Source organism: Ambystoma mexicanum, chromosome 4q (genome assembly GCF_040938575.1).
Source record: "Ambystoma mexicanum isolate Mex_15411 chromosome 4q, UKY_AmexF1_1, whole genome shotgun sequence".
Classification (NCBI taxonomy): domain Eukaryota; kingdom Metazoa; phylum Chordata; class Amphibia; order Caudata; family Ambystomatidae; genus Ambystoma; species Ambystoma mexicanum.
In genome coordinates this window covers 143777072-143793976 of record NC_090928.1, presented here as the reverse complement: position 1 = coordinate 143793976, position 16905 = coordinate 143777072, and the positions used below count along the sequence as shown (strand labels likewise).

The window sequence follows — 16905 nt, the reverse complement described above, 5'->3', positions numbered from 1 at the left end:
AAACTTCAGCTTTCCATACCTAAAATTCATACAATCAATTCTATAGAAAAGATTTATGCACACAAGTTCATTTAAAGCAAAATAGTCATGATATACGTATTTTTCAATAATTTAGTAACTGTTTTGCATAATCTAACACGGATTACAATGGCATGATTCTACCATATGTAGGTCGAAAACCTTAAACCGAACAACACTTTTACTAACAATGTTTAAAAACAAATAGAAATTCATGAAGTCAAATCTACTTAAAGCATCTTCTCAAAATTCAAATTCAGTTGTGATAAAAAATTAAGAATAATTGATGTCCTGTAGTCATTCTACACGTTTTGGGAATTGCTTCTAATCAGGAATGCAGAGCACCATTCACTTGATAATTAGTCTCCAATGATGTAAGTAACAAATGGTCAAAAACTCTAATATAACAAAGTAACACTCTGAGCTTTAAAACCATTCTTTCCCAACTAACCTTAAATCCAGATATTGCCTGCACAAACGGAATCCCATCAATTTCTAAACATTCAGTAAATCCACTGCAGTAAGTAGATACTCCTCCATTCAGCATAATACTGTGCAAACCAACATTAACATTTAATTTGTGATAAAACAGTTGAAATTCAACCAGAAAAACATATATAGTATAAATCCTCTTGCCTACCTTAGTTTTGAAGGGTCCCTTCTTCCACTCAGTACTTTAAGAGAATATCCCAAAAACCTATATTATTCTCCTCATGCTCCACAAAATCACTTCACTAGTCATCAAATGTACCCCAGAAAATATATTATCCAAATCAAGTCACTAAAACTAAGTTACAAAATGTCCCAATTTCTACAGGTATCTCACTGAATCAGTCTAACCATCCTTAACTTGCTTGTTTGTATGCATCAACCTAGTAGGTGGATTGAACTGAGAGTAATGGTCTAGTGTTTAAATTGCATACATGCACATTTCCGAATGTATTACAAAATGGCTCTTGCCAAGTGAGGGTTTGGAACTGAGAGTAACGGTCTAGCGTTTTAATATTCCTCATGTGTGAACAATGGGAAGCTATATAAACATTTAGAAGCATGGAGGTAGGTTTGCATGTAACGGCAGTGGCTCAGTTTTGACATACAAGGCATACAAACAAGTAAGATTAAGGATGGTTAGGCTGATTGAGTAAGATACTTGTAGAAATGTGGACTTTTGGAACTTAGTTTTCTGGATAGATTTGTATACATAGCATTTTTTTTGGGACTACATTTTAGGACTAGTGAAGTTATTTTGTGGAACGTGGGCATAATTTAGTTTTTTGTATATTGGCTTAAGGTACTCTGTGGAAGAACAGAACTGTCAAAACTAAGGTAGGTGAGAGGATTTTGTATACTATGTAAGGTTTTTTTGTTTGAATCTTGACACATTCGCTTTTATCACAAATGTTATTTTAATGTTGGTTTATACAGTGTTATACTGAATAGAGGTAAGAGTATCTACTTACTACATTGGATTTACTTAATGTTTAGAAATTGATGGAATTCAGTCTGTGCAGGAAATATCTGGAATTAAAATGATTTGAGATTTTTTTTTGTTTCTCAGTGTGACTTTGCTATATTAGAATTTGTGGTTACTTGTATGATTGTAGACAAATTATCTAGTGAATGGTGGTCTGCATTCCTGATGAAGGGAAAGTTCCGAAACACATAGAATGACTACAGCACATCAATTAATCTTGATCACAACTGAATGACTTTTGAGAAGAGAATGCTTTAAATACATTTGACTTGATGAATTTCTATTTTTTTAAACATTGTTAGTAAAAATATTGTTCTGTTTAATATTTTCTACCTACATATGGTTGTATCATACCATTGTAATTGAATTCCTGATTGAATTATGTGAATTTCAACATTGTTTGATTATGTGAAAGTTTTTGAATTATTAGAAAATATGTAAATTATGACTTTTGCTTTAAATTAATTTGTGTAAATTGATATAGAATTGATCGTATGAATTTTAGGTATGAAATATTAAGTTTATTGAATTTTCTACAAATGTATAATTGAGGTTGTCATAAGAGTGGTTTATTTTCTCTGTAGAGAACGGTCTCATCCTTATGGGCGACAACCTCACTGAGGGCAATAATACACCAACCTCTGAAAAGTGGCAGGAGCATTCTTTAATCTGAATGTCGGGACCCTAAAATGGTACAAGACTTCTCTGGTGGAGATTGTAGTTTTTCTGTTAGCACAGCCTGTCAAGGCTAGACTTTCTGACATTTCATCAGCTCTGGGTAGGTGGTTTTCATCAGTTCCGGGGACTGCATGCATAGCTGTGTAGACCATACAAAATCGCACCTTTTTTTTTTTTTTTTGTCCTGCTTTAGGTGCCAGCGCAACAGGAATGGGCCAATGAATCGAAGTGGTCTATCCCACCAACATCTAACATTTTAACGATCTTTCCCTTTGATGTCATGCCTGACTTTTCCAGACATTCTATGGCTCCTATATTTCACAGGTGCATTATACACAATCTGTCATGTTGGCACAATTATATCATTCCTTAGTTCAGCTCTGCAATCTCACTGTCTGTTGCTTTGGAATTCACTGTGGAGATATCTTTGCTCCTTCCATTGAGCCATCTTTGGGCTTTGTCTGCAGAGGGTCTGCGAGATGCTCACGTTCTCTCTTCTTGATATGATGTGGTTCTTGCAAGACAGCCACTTCTTTATGAAAGCAGTTTTGTTTTCTTTGGACGATAAGCAGTGGGAAATATGTTGGTTACCCCACAAAGCCTATATGTAATGCAACATGAAGTTGTATCACTCATCGGAGATAACCACTTAAAGAAATCCTATCAAGATAGAAATGCCCAGGAGTGCTCCGTACACTGCTCTGGCAGTGACTGTTATACTAGGCACTGCATCGGGATACCTAATATCATGGTATTGATGATGCTGCAACCTGAGGCAGTAGGTGAGTCGTCTATAGGACTTTTAATTCCCACACTCTCAAAGGGGCCCTTGTACTTGCCACCCACCTTGCCTGATGTTGGAGATGTGTGACAAGATTTTCAGTACCCTTCTTTCTCAATCACCACCACTCCTCCACTCCCCATCTTGGGCCAGTAGAAGTGAAGAGTTAACCTTGGTCTTCTGCACTCCAAGGTCCTCAGTAAGGGCTCTTTATGGGCGAAATGAAGCACAAAGTGCCTGTAGACCATGTGCACCAGGTCCCCTATAAATGAGCTCATCCTCCCAAAAGATTTTATACTTCCCTGGGTCCTAACCCTTGGGACTGAGAAGCACCCTATTTTCTTAGGCCTTCTGGAGCAGGATACTCTTGCTGGCCCTGCCCGATTTCTTGGTGGTGGGGACCCTCTCTGCAAAAAGATTCTGTAGTTCAAGATGTTTTCCATAGTTATGCGGTCCTGACTCTACAGGGTCCTCAGGGTGTTCCCGTATGGGAACAAACCCCACTAGCTGCTGGCTAAAGCACAAGGTTAGCGACAGGAGGTGAAGTGCCCCTTTTTACTTCTGGTGGGTTTAGGTTTCCCTTAGCCTTTGTTAGGAACATTAGAGGACTGAGTCTAATTTGGTGTGTGGACAGTTTTGTCAACTTGTCGTTGCTTTACTTATGGTCTGGTGATCACAGCAGTCACATTGATGGGAGCTACTTCCACCATGCTAAGTTTTTCCAGGCCATATCCCACCCAACATGTCAACATGGAATTGTTTTCCTAGACACTTATTGAGTAAAGGCATATTATCCACTCACCTCTACATTGACGTGGGCTATATGATATTTTTGAGGGACCCAACCAGCAACTTTGGTGAGCTGGGGTTTTGTGGGTATAGTCGCCAGACCAGAGTCTAGCTAGCCAGAGGGTCTATAAGGCCAATGATCTCCGGCTCTTGAGGGAGGCCTCCCGAAGGTAATAGTGTTTTTTGGGATTTCTTCTGCAGTGGCAGAAAGGTCTACCCAGGCACACAGTCTACTTATAAGTCCCATTGACCTCTAGCTCGAGCTGGACATTGTGACTTTTGGCCTGAATCCCCTTGGTGTGTCCCTTTACAGATAGGGTCCCCTTTCCTGTCGCCAGAAGACCCACAAAAGCCAAAGTGAAAAAAATAATAATCTAATGTGATGACAACAATTAGAGCTTGTCTCTCTGTCACCCGCAGTAAAGGTCATCAACATAGCGGGAAAGAAAATTAAACCTCAAGTTCCCATGTTTGGCAATTGGTGTCACCATTGCATATAGAAGGCTGTACCACGCTAAGATAGAATTGTGGTGAGTAGCTTAGTTGAGGGAATGTTATTCTGCAAGGAAATATGAGTAATTTATAATTTGTAGAATGCATGTTGAATTATGCTCACATTAAATTTTAAATATCTTGAATTGGATATTATAGACCGATTTGGTTGACATGAAATAGAAATAATAATTGGGTGTAAGGCAAGAAAATTAAGAGAAGTGGCAGGTGAGAAAAGAAAAGTCTTGACAAAGGCGTTTCAATAAAATTCATATGCGGAGACGTCCGTTAGCCCAATATTGACTCAAGCCAGGAATATTGGAAGTTTCCATGATTGACTCAAAGTGACAAATTTATTTGAATGTTATTACTTTTTAGAGTTATTATCCTCACATGTGTAGGTGTAATCCCGCCAGGGATGGCCAGGTGAATTTTAGATTTTTTGTTTTGATGACTTTCTTTTGGCTTCATGTGTTTCACAAATTGTGGATTTGTAGGGTTTGCACCATTTGATGCACTTTATTGTATGTGTTTGTTATGTGTGAGCAACAATGTATCTTTTTAAATATCTGGGACCTCAACCATTTAATATAAAAAGAAAAATGGTGAAAAGAAATAAAGAAAATTGATTAATTCATGATTTTGTTCAATGCGAACAATTATTTTGTAATTCTTATGTATTGCCCTCTAGTTCGCTTTAAGAGAGGTTAGCTACCGTACCGTACTGTAAGCAAGGTTGTGGAGGACCTAACTGAGTTCTGAGAGTAAGACCTATGCTGGTTGCACAGGTCGGGGCAGGTTCAGATGGAAGGTCATTCTGACATAATTCCACTGCTTGGAGATAAATCCAAACACTCAGCGGAAGAGACCGAGAAACCCAATCTGGAAGAAAAGTGAAATCCGACACTGGGAAGCAAGGAACCTGTGAGTGGTCTGTGAAATCTGGAAGACCAGTGATTACACCCAGCAAACGTCTTCCCAAGCGATGTTTTGCTATTGTAAGAAACCTGAGGGTATTCTCACTCCTACTCCTCTTGGATCCTCTATGCAGGTGTCCAGGGAAAGACAATCGCTATTGGATCCTGACCCTGGAACTGGACAATCACCAGGGTGGTACCTTTAGGCGAATCCTGGTATCCTCCCTTATCCTCGGGATAGTAAAGCCGATCTTCCCCCGACTTTTAAGGGTTATTATAAAAGTGTTCCACTTCACTCCTCCTTTAAAAGGCATAACAATACTGAGACGAGGAAGAAACAACTAGGAGCTGTGAAGATTACCTCCATTGCCTATTCAAGTACTCTGATGAAGAAGAGACTGAAAGTCAGGTATGTTCTGTTGATTTGCTTAATTATGGTCAGGCAAGGCAAATCTTTGACTCGCATCTGCAACCTGTTAGACAAGCACAGGTGTATAAAAGGTGGAGTCATCAGCAGCCACCAGTCAGAGCGGGGAAGTCTGGAGAGCAAAAGGACCAGAGTGGAAGCTGTGCGGGAACAGAAGCCGAGATGCCAGTATGCCACAAGAAGCCCTGGGAATCTCGCTGTATGGTGAACGCTGATGGGAGGTCCAAAGTCGGGGTAGGCAGTCAGCAGACACTGCAGGTAGGTGAAGCTCTGCATAACAACTGGTGAGTGTGAAGTGGCGCGCCCGGCTATTTCACTGTCCCTCGGAAGAAGAAAGAGCCGCTGATACTGGGTACGTGTCTGGGACACACAAATATCTGGAGTGCACAAAGGAGACTGAACAAATAGTAACAGTAAATGAAATGAAGCAAGCCACATTACTTATCATAAATGCTGAACTGGATGAAATAAGCAACAGTAACTTAGCGAATTGAACGAAACCAACAACATTACTTATGTTGAATATCGAATTGAATGAAACAAGAGAAAGTAACTTAGGGTATGGAATGAAACAAACTACAATTCTTTTAATGAATATCTAATTGGATGAAATAAGTGAAAGGAAGTTATGGTGAATACCAGAATGAATTAATTTAACTATTTTATCTGAATGCAAGAGAAACCTCCACTGATGAACAACGAATTGAAAATCAAAAAGGAAGCTGAACTGAAGGAAACAAGCCAAGGTGGTAAAGTTGTGAAACTACACTTTAAGAAACTGCCGGATCAAATCTTGAACTTTGAAAGAAACCTGAAAGTTCCTGGTTGCGTGACCTGTAATGGGCAGACAGTGTGGTCTAAAACTGCACCTTGACCAGAGAACTTCTTCACGTCAACAAGAAAGCTTGCTGAAGTTAAAGCAAGAAACCAAATATTGATAAACATCCGACTTGGGGAAGGGAACCCCGAGTTATTCAAGTTCAGTTTAAAAGACTGAAGCTTAAATATATTTTCTTTTGATATTAACATTAAGCTTGGGGAAGGGAACCCTAAGCTTTGGTATCCTGGAAGTGTTTTATCTTGGAACTGTATTGAACTTGGGCAAGGGCATCCTGACCTTTAACAAACTGTATTTCATTTAATGCTCAAAAGAAGAGAAATGTTGTGGTGAAATTATGACATTTGGGAGAGAAAGCTGATGAATAAACCAGAGTTGGAAGTGGCTCAGAACTTTGTTTGGAACACTATTGAGTTATGGTTAATGTCCTACACATTGTTTTGTTTTCTTTGTTAGGGCAAGTATAGGATTTGGACACAGACAGACTTTTACATTGAACTTACTGACACGACATACCTTAATTTATTTAGGTAGGGAAATCCCACATTGGAATAGGGCAAGTTAAGTATTACTCCATCCTGATATTTACTTTAATAAAAGATTGTTCAACTTTGAATCTGTTGTCTGTGTCTCCTTCCATGGTGCAAAGCTCACACTATTTTGTATTCACGATTAGTGGTTACCATTTTAGAATAGGTTTTGTTAACTACTTTGTTGGCAAAGACTTGGAACATTTGGGACTAACCAGGAGGCTCAGGATTTTAGTATAGGGTTTGAACTTTGTTGGCCTCAACCTTATGATCTTTTGTTATAGGTTAGGGGAGTGCCTGGAGGTAAAAGAACCTATTAGTGTAGGTTGAACTATGATTTGGGCTTATGCCACAGGAGGTGGAGGGCACTGGAAGAATTACACTTTACGTTGGCCCTTTCCTGACGCTGTTTAGATTTAAAAGTCCCATTTCAGGTGTAGACTTCCCAGGTGCGTATAGGTGTTTGCCCCAAACCCTACCTTGAAAATCCCATCAATAAAACGCCTTGTTTTAACCCCAAGCTATTGTCACTTGTCATTGCTTGGCCTTCCCCACAACGTAAATTGTTTTTGTACATTTGCAACTCAAGTACTTAATTGAATTGTTCTATATTACAGTATATATCTTTCAGTATATCTGTGTATTTGCTTGGAGTGTCCATTTGGAACTAACCATACCTATCCACCAGCCTTCTTTCCTCTATTGAGGGAAGCCTGACTACTTTGCCAAAGCTACCAGTAAGAGTATGCTTTTCCTCTTGGTTGGAACCCTGTCTTTCCCCTACGATAGATGGGTTTAAACCCTTAACCCGAGTGCTGTGGAAAATATTTCCTTAAAACTATGTAAATGTCACTGACCAGTTAATGCCAGTTTGGACACTCTAATTTCAAGTGCTTTCAAAACATGATAATATTTTGCGTGCTATTGGGAAGGCAAACTGGGTTATTGTTCCCAGCTCTATTCCAGTCACGGCCAAATCATTCTCTTAATTATTATACTCCTTGAAGGATGGGAGGAGACATGGGAAGCCACAGTTTACATGTCAATGGAAATAATCTACCTGGTGCCCACTGCCCCAATAAGGCTGTAACCATATCTTCATCTTGTTCCTGTCTTTGCATGCACAGACTTATTATTTGGCTCTGAATTGATGAGTTACCATTACAAATTAATTTAGCCGACTGGAGCAGTGGCAGTCTCAGCATTTAAACAATTGTGGTCTCGTGCTGTCAGAGACCAACCTACGTGTCTGGCTGTTTTTTTCTCTGGTTCCATAATGTAAGTGCAAAATGGCTGGTGTCCATAATTATGACCAATAAAGATTTTCCATAATAACTTACTAGAAATTCTTGATTCTATTAAAGACACAGAGGCGAACATTATGCTTCTCTCTCTTTTAATTATTAAAGAGAAGTTCAGCAGCAAGATATTTCCGCACTTACAATGGAACAAAACTCATGTTGAAAGTGCTAGGAAAACATACATACATAACCAGGAAATAACTTAAAACACACAAAGTCCTCACAATACCAAGTAGAGAAAAAAAGACTCCCATGATGCCCAGTAGTACATTGGTGCCCCAATGTCACGTGACACAGTTCCTCCAAAAATTGTCCCAATAAACAGTCCTGAATAAGAAACGACTTCCTCTTTCGAGGCTGCAAACTTGCTGATATCGCTGATAAACTCTAAACAGGCCCAACGGGGTAAGATCCATCACTATGCATATCAGGTGGACCTGTCTGTGGGATCTGTCAAGAAAAAAATAGAATATGTTAGCTCTTGCGTATAACAACCCTAGTTCTCCATAGGGCGGGAAGAAAAACATCTGAATATTATTATGCAGTGTAAACAAAGTTAAACTGACCGATTGAAGCAACAATAGCAACATTTACATGCAGTACAATATGCTTTTCTTCGAATGGTGGGATAATGTTCGCCTCTGTGTCTTTAATAGAATCAAGAATTTCTAGTAAGTTGTTATTTATTCTATGTCAAGACCGGAGGCTCACATTATGCTCGTTCAAAGCTTACTTACCACTATCGAAGCAGGTTGTTCTACTGGTTTCAAGTAGAATTGTTTAAATATGGACTCGCCTGCCCAGTCAGCCATTCTCATGATGTCCTCGAGACGGACGCCAACTTGAAAAGCTTTAGAAGCCATGGCTCCCCTGACTGAATGGGCTCTGAATTGCAATGTATCTATTCCCGCTTGAGACAGCGTCCAACGCACCCAGCGAGCTAAGGTAAGAGTCGAAACTGCTTTGTGAGGCTTACGAATAGCTATAAGGAATTGTCCGTTTGGAGAAAGTCTAAGCGGAGCCGTGACTTCCTCATCAGCCTTCAAACACCGAACCACACAAAGCTTGGGCTGTTCTCTGAATTCCGGGTAAGAGATTACTCTAGAATCACATTTAGTCCTCCTTTGTATATGAAAAACGATACAGTCCGAAGAAAAATACCTACCTTCTAGATCTAGAGCCCTGACGTCAGATGCTCTCCTGCAGGAGATCAGACAAAGTAGTGTCGTAAGCTTGCCGGATGGTGCCGTACGGGATAACTCCTCATTATCTGGCCAGGAAAGGAAGAGATTAAGCACTTTATTGACGTCCCAAAGTTTATTGTAACAGGACGCAGGAGGCACTGTAAGGCGGATACCCTTCATTAACCTACACACTAACTGGTGTTCTCCCGCTGGAGCTCCCTGTATGATATTGTGCCCTGCAGAAATTGCTGAACGGTATGTGTTCACTGTTCTATAGGCTAAACCCTTCTCTACTAAGGTTGCTAAAAAATGTAGGATTTCATCTAACGGTGTTGAAACTGGATGCACGTCTCGGTCTTGACACCACCGCTTCCATGAATTGGAATACTGTTTGCGGGTGGCAGGGGCCCAACTCTCTTCAATGAGGTGAATTGCTGTGTTGGACATACCCGGAGTTCTCCATCTTGCCCTGAAATCCTCCACGCTGCCAAGGTCAGCGACCCGGAGGTCAGTAGAGGGTGAGCTTGTCACCATGGATCTGACAGGAGATCCCGACAATGGGGTAGAAGGATTGGAGAATCCGTGGAAAGTTCCTGAATAACTGGATACCAAATCTGAGAAGGCCATACTGGGGCTATGAGGACTAATTCTGCTCTGTCCAGTCGGACCTTCGCCAGGGTCCTCGCTATCATTGAGAAAGGGGGAAACGCATAGAGTACCCCTTGCGTCCAAGGCTGTAGAAATGCATCTGTCGCTGATGCTGCTGAATCGGGCCCCCAGCTGTAAAACACTGGCAGCTGCGTGTTGAGCCGAGACAAGAAGAGATCTATGGACAATGGGCCCCAATGTTGTAAGCGGAAAACTATGTTCTTGTTGAGACTCCAGTCGCTGGAATTGGCGTAATGGCGAGAGTGCCAATTCGCTATCACTTTCTTGAGACCCGGCGGGTACTCCGCCGTTACTGAGATCTGATGATCCAAGCAGAAATGCCAGAAGTCTTTGGCTAGCTCTGCTAGTGGACGAGACCTGGTACCACCCAGATGATTTATGTATCTCACGGCAGATATGTTGTCCATCTTTAGCAGGATGCAACAGCTCACTTTGTCTTTCGCGAAAGATCGTATTGCGAAAGATTGTGCGAGGAGCTCTAGGCAATTGATGTGCATATTCAGTTCCTGTGGAGACCAGGTCCCTCCAGTGGCGGCTGCGCCACATCTTGCCCCCCATCCGGGACGGCTGGCATCCGACTCTATGATGATATCTGGAGTGGAACCGAAAATGGCTCTGCCGTTCCAGGCCTCCATGTGCGAAAGCCACCAATTCAGCTCTGTCCTCGTCTGCGATGATGGCGTCAGCCTTTGAGAGTAAGAGAGGCTGTGGCGCAAGTGTTTACCATTCAGCCTTTGCAATTCCCGGGAGTGCAGAGGGCCCGGAAAAATCGCTTGTATGGACGAGGACAGGAGGCCTATTACTCTCGCTAGCTCCCGCAGAGAGATGAAATCCTTCTGTAAGAGCCTGCAAATGTCTCTTTTGGTCGAGTGTATCTTGGCAGCCGGAAGACGCAGCTGCGAGTTCTGGGTGTCTACAGTGAACCCCAGGAATTCCAAATTCTTGGAAGGGCGCAGAACCGACTTCTCCCAGTTGATGAGAAAACCAAGACTGTGGAGTAAGTCTATTGTTAATCTGGCCTGATCCTGTAGTAGCTCTCGAGATTGAGCCATGAGGATGATATTGTCCAGATAGATTATCAGGCGGACGCCTTGCTCTCTTAAGTGAGCCACCACGGGTCTTAACAGCTTGGTGAATGCCCAGGGAGCTGAAGCTAGCCCGAAGGGTAGGCTCGTAAACTCCCAATCTTTGTGATCCCAAGAAACCCTTAGAAACTGTGTGTGCTCCGGATGGATGGGCACTGCAAGGTAAGCGTCTTTGAGATCTAGACGCACGAGCCAATCTCTCTGCCTGAGAAGATCTCTCAGCATGTGGATGCCTTCCATCTTGAAGTGTCGATAGACAATGAATTTGTTGAGTGCCCTTAGGTTTATTACAGGTCTCAAATTCTCCTTTCTGCGTACTAGGAAAATCGGACTGAAAAATCAGCCTGGTGTCAAGCAGGGCTGAATCGCCCCCTTCAGGAGCAGGTTCTGAATTCCGCTGTCTAGCGCTCTTTTGATCTAGTTCTGACATAAGGATTGGAGCTTAGTGAGTGTACTGAAAGGGCTGCGTGAAAAATTATAGCTGCAGTCCGCGCGCTGCATTCCTGACCCATACGTCACCTGACAAAGCGTCCCAGGCGTCTGCAAACTAAGCTAATCCCCCTCCCCCCCATGGGTGTGTGCGGCGCTGCAGTTGTTAGACTGACCTGAGGGTTGTTGTGATCCGCTCCTTGATCCTCTCCTCCAGTAGCGGCCTCTACCACGTCCTCTGGAGGGAAAAAAGGTGTCGGCTCGATCCTGCCAGGTGTTTTGCTGATGGTATTGAGGTCTTCGGTCGACAGTATAGCGGCCGGAGGAGCGACCTCGACCGGCCCTGGCGAAAACCTTAGATGAAAAAACCCTCTTAATAGAGGCCTGAGCCTTATCCAAAGCGGTGAAGGTGCTCACAAATTTGGTCATCTCCTTCATAAAAGGATCACCAAAAAGTAGTCCTTGTGCAGCAGCGCCGGACTCTGTATTCGCCAATTCTGCAAGTTTCCCATCAATCTTGAATAGTATGCCTTTCCTGCATTCGGCGGAAATGGCGCAGCTCGCATTCCCGAGCAGACAGATGGCTCTTTGAGCCCACCCAGAAAGAATAATCGGATCAATAGGGGTGGAGGAGGTGGAAGCTCCTTCTGCCAGATCTAAAATCTTTGCAAGCGGGCCTGCTACATCCAAAAGCTTATCCTGGCATGATTTCCAGGCTCTGTCTATACCCTTTTTAGGGTCCTTTACGTGTTTGACCAGGAAGGCAATCTTGGAATCTAGTTCCGGTGTCATAGCAATCTTATGTGGAATGTCAGGACGCGGGATTTCCGCTCCGAGTCTTGCTCGGGTTTCTTTCTCTAGCGGCTTACGTAGCCTGCTAGACATATATTCTGATGTTCTGATTGATGGCTGCCAGTCGGTGGACCTGGGGTGAATCAAGTCCTCAGGATCGAATATTCCCTCCATAGGGGGGTGTTTAATGTTTGCCTTGGGGACGGGGGCTACCGCATTCCCCGAGGTCGAGGGTTTTGTACCCCACCTCTCGGTATCTTCATCTGAGGAGGTATGTGGCGATTCCTCATATACAACCGAGTTTGTATCCTCTTCAACGCCCTGCTGGTCTTCCTCCGAGCTCGAGGGTCTAACGCCCCTTTTTTCTTCCTCAGGGTTAGAGGGTCTTTCAATAGGAGGGTTTACCTCTCTGGTCATGAAGGCGTGTTTCAGCCTGGAGAAGGCGTCTGTTAGTGCAGCAGTGGCAGGGATCAATTGGCTCGGGGGAGTCTCGGAGCTTTTACTGCGAGCCTAAAAAACTCCCCCCCCCTTGGGTAAGGTGTTTTCTCTTACGTGTCTTTTTACCTCCTTTTGGAGAGGCAAGTGACACACCTTGCCCTGCTCTTTTTTGAATTTTTTTTTTTATTTTGCTGACCACCTAGCGTGCTATTGTCTGAATGATTTTCCTTCTTTTTTTTTTTTTTTTTTTATAAAATAGAAATTGAATGAAAGGGTTCTCTCCGGTGCTCGTACTGCATCAGCTGTTAGAAATTCGACGGAAATGCTCGTACGAGCACCGGAGCTTGAAGACAGGACCAGCGCGGACAGGGGCTCCCTCTTGCGCTTCACGGGCGTGTCGCGCCTTGTAAGCGCGGACAGGGGCTCCCCTTGCGCCTCACGGGCGCGTCGCGCTTTGTCAGCAATGCCTTCCCGAAGCCCGCGTATGGAAGTCTGGGCCGGGATGGCGAGAAACGAAGATGCACGGGCGATTACTTGGAACGCTTGTGTGAACAGAACGCTTCTGTTTACACAACGTTCATTCCACAACCAACAAAGCCGACAGTAGCGCAGCTGCCGTCGGTGAGTAAACAAATACAATGAAGCTGCATCTACGTTGACTCCAGAAATAAAGCAAAGAAACAATAAAATACATTGGACATAACAATTCTGAATAAGAAATGACTTATCTCTTGCTGTGAGCAGCAAAGAAAGAGGAAGTTGTTTCTTATTCAGGACTGTTTATTGGGACATTTGGACACTTATTGGAGGAACTGTGTCACGTGACATTGGGGCACCAATGTACTACTGGGCATCATGGGATTTGGAGTCTTTTTTTCTCTACTTGGTATTGTGAGGACTTTGTGTGTTTTAAGTTATTTCTTTGTTATGTATTTTTTCCTAGCACTTCCAACATGAGTTTTGTTACATGTAAGTGCGGAAATACCTTGCTGCTGAGCTTCTGTTTAATAATTAATTAAAAGAAAGAGAAGCATAATGTCAGCCTCCGGTCTTGACATAGAATCGGATTTGTTTAGGCTTGCATTTATTACTACAAAGGCGCTGGAGTGTGCTGGCCAGGATCTTTTCATAGTGACCTTAGACTATCATAGTCCTTGGCTCTCCTCTTGGGTGTAGTTTATGTTGTGGCTTGCTGCCCAATCTGTGTACTGTATTTTGAATAGCAGTAAAATTATTTTAACAATATGCATTACAGCAGTCAATTTGTCTTTGTCTTGATTGGAGGTGCTGCAAAACATGTAATCTGTGTCTTGAAATGATTGTCATATCTTCTTTTTTCTTGGCCAGGGCTTGTAATGAAAATGTTGACTTGTGGCGTGTCATGCTATTATTTATTTATATACAGGAGGACCAATGCTCTTTTGATCACAAAAGAACCTTCAAAAGATAAGAAATCAGATTTGACTGGAAGCAGTGAGCTTCTTACAATGGGGTGAGTTTGAGGGACATTATGCGCAGGTTGTGGAGGGGATACAATGGAACAGTAAGCGGGGACAATACATAAGTGGACCTACATAGATTAAGGACAACCAACATTGGAAAATTTCAAGTGCAGGTAGGCGGTACGGCCAGCTGTGCTCGGGATGTGACCATGATGGGTGAAATGCTAGAGTAGAGGCAGGTGAAGTGAGGGATGGAGGAGAGGGAAAAATGTTAGCTAGCAGGCAGATGAGAAGTAGGCTGAGGGTAACTTGGAGGCGGGGGGGTAGGCTTTTAGTTTGGATCTGAACAAATTCGTTTGGAGTGTTTCTCAGATGTCCGGGGGAAGAGAATTCCATGCAAGTGGAGCAAGAAGAGGAAGAGTGGAAGCACAGGGAGGGTGAGCAGCCAGAAGGTTAGTTGAGGAGGCATTGCAGAGATTATGAGAAGGCTTGTAGAGTTGGGTAGAGGAGGATAGTTACAGTGGTGCCGTACCGTGGATAGTTGTGAACCAGCAGAAGACATTTAAATCTGTTTGCATCAGCGGCCATCCAGCCTGGTGACGGTACGAGGAAGTAGGTGTGAAGGGAGGGAGTTCAAAGATAGTCCTGGTAGCAAAGGTAATGATCTTGTCGCGTGGACAGAAAGCATAGTTTGGTAGACCAAAGAGGATTCTGGCACAGTAGTCCAATTCAGAGAATACAAGAGCAGTTAAGAGATGCTTGGTGGTGTTGAAAGGAAAGGGGTGCCTGATTTTCCTAATATTTAGGAGGTTGAGGTGAGCTGCTGTTCCAGTTTTGGAGATGAAAGTAGAGAAGGTGTGACGCTGAGGTTTCTAGCTGTAGGGGAGAGTGTAAGGTGGGGACTGGATAGGCAGCGGAAGAGATGAGAGCTTTTGGCAGCGAAGAAAAGTGTTGGAAATTTTGATAGAGAGATCAGGAAAAGTGAAGATGATTTGGGTGTTGTACGCAAAGAGCAAAGAGTTGGTACAAGAACCCAAGGCCAGAGGTGTACAGTATAAAAAGGAGTGGACCTAAGCTGGAGCCTTGTGGAACACCAACAGTTAGAGCATTGAGTGGAGAGGTGTTGTTGCTCCAGGAGACCGAGAATTGGTAAGGTGCAAGGGCTCAATCGCAAATCCCAATAAGAGAGTATTAAGGAGATCCGAGTGATCAACAGTGTGAAAGGCAGCATAGAGGTCAAGGATAATTAGGATAGGTTGTACTGCTTAGCAGAGGCGATGACGTTGCACACGTTCATGAGAGCAGTTTCCGTGGAGTGACAGGAGTGTAAACCTGCTTGAAGGTTGTGGATGTCTAAGAAATTGGTAAAACCGTTGAACACAACCATTTCGAGCACTTTAGAATAGTGCAGAAGGAGAGACGCAGGGTGCAAGTTAACCGTTAGGTTCGGGTCAGCCACTTGCTTTTTTAGGAGAGGGATGACCTTGGATGTTTTGAAAATATAGGGAAAGGAAGCGGAGCCAAAGGACAGGTTGAAAAGGTCTGTTCAGTGAGGGGCCACTAAAGCGGCAATAGGCTTGACTAGCTGAAGAGCAAGAGAGCCTGACAGGGCACAACAGGGGGGCCTTCATCAGTAATGATACCACTTTGTCAGTATTAGTGTGATTAAAGTGGGGGATGGAGGCAGAGGATGATGGTAGAGTAGACAGAGTGTAAAATCTAGGAGGAGGCAGTGTGAGGAAGGTTCAGAGAGAGTCTCTAGTTTTAGAAATTGTTGCATTTCCGTATTCAGCTAGGCCATTAGCTGCGAGAGTGGTGTTCATAGGCTTGAAAGGAGTTAGTTTAGGGTGCCCTGTAGCAGGCCAAGATGGTTGTAGTTAGTCGATGAGAGTTGGGTAGAATTCCCTTTTTCGCTCTATCAAGAGTGGACTTGAGAGAGTTCAGGTCAGAGAGGTAGAGTTGCAGGTCCTCATCCGAGTCATGCTATATTACTGTCATGCTATATTACTGTCATGCTACACATATTTTGCATTACTGTATATTGGAACTGGTGTGGGTCGTTGTGTGTTTGTGTATGGATTATGGTGGCAATAACTGACCTATAGTTGAGGTGAAGCCTGTGCACTTTTCCCAAAATCCTATTGCTAAACTTTTTTTTGTCGCTGGACAGATTTGGATGACATTTTCCAGTTTGTTCAAAGATAAAAAAGTTCTTAAGAAAATGCTGTCTTCGGCCTAGCCCCATTCATAGTGAACACCCGTAGTGAGAAAACTGCTGGATGAATTTGACCCAATTACAAACAAGTTGGTCACAGAGCATCCAGTTTTTATTCTTTGCTGGTTTGAGGTTAATCTGTCCCGTAGTTTTAAAATAATCGTTAGAGAAGGAGTGCTTCCTGCTCCCAAAAAACTTTTATATCAGAAATGAAAAATCACCATTTTCTTATTTTTTGTTTTTTGATGGGAGCGATTCCTGCGATAATACAAGGGGAAACTGAAAATGAAAAGTGATGAACATAATGTTTGATTGAGGAAAACTGATGCAACCACATCAGGGTAGAGGTGGGGAGGGATAAAGAGAACTACATGTAAAGTTGTGGAGTTGGCTGGGGAGCCAGTTA

General features: G+C 43.0%; 1 protein-coding gene across 2 annotated transcripts in view; it reads left to right on the top strand.

The window, feature by feature from the left end:
- Nucleotides 1–16905, top strand: part of KATNA1 (katanin catalytic subunit A1) — a 438379-nt gene that overhangs the window by 102817 nt on the left and 318657 nt on the right. Inside the window, exon 4 of one of the 2 annotated variants that reach the window (XM_069607672.1) lies at nucleotides 14248–14334. The exons of the other annotated variant lie outside the window; for it this stretch is intronic. Coding sequence (XP_069463773.1) covers nucleotides 14248–14334 — 87 coding nt within the window. The remainder of the gene's footprint in view (nucleotides 1–14247; nucleotides 14335–16905) is intronic. 2 annotated transcript variants of the gene reach the window in all.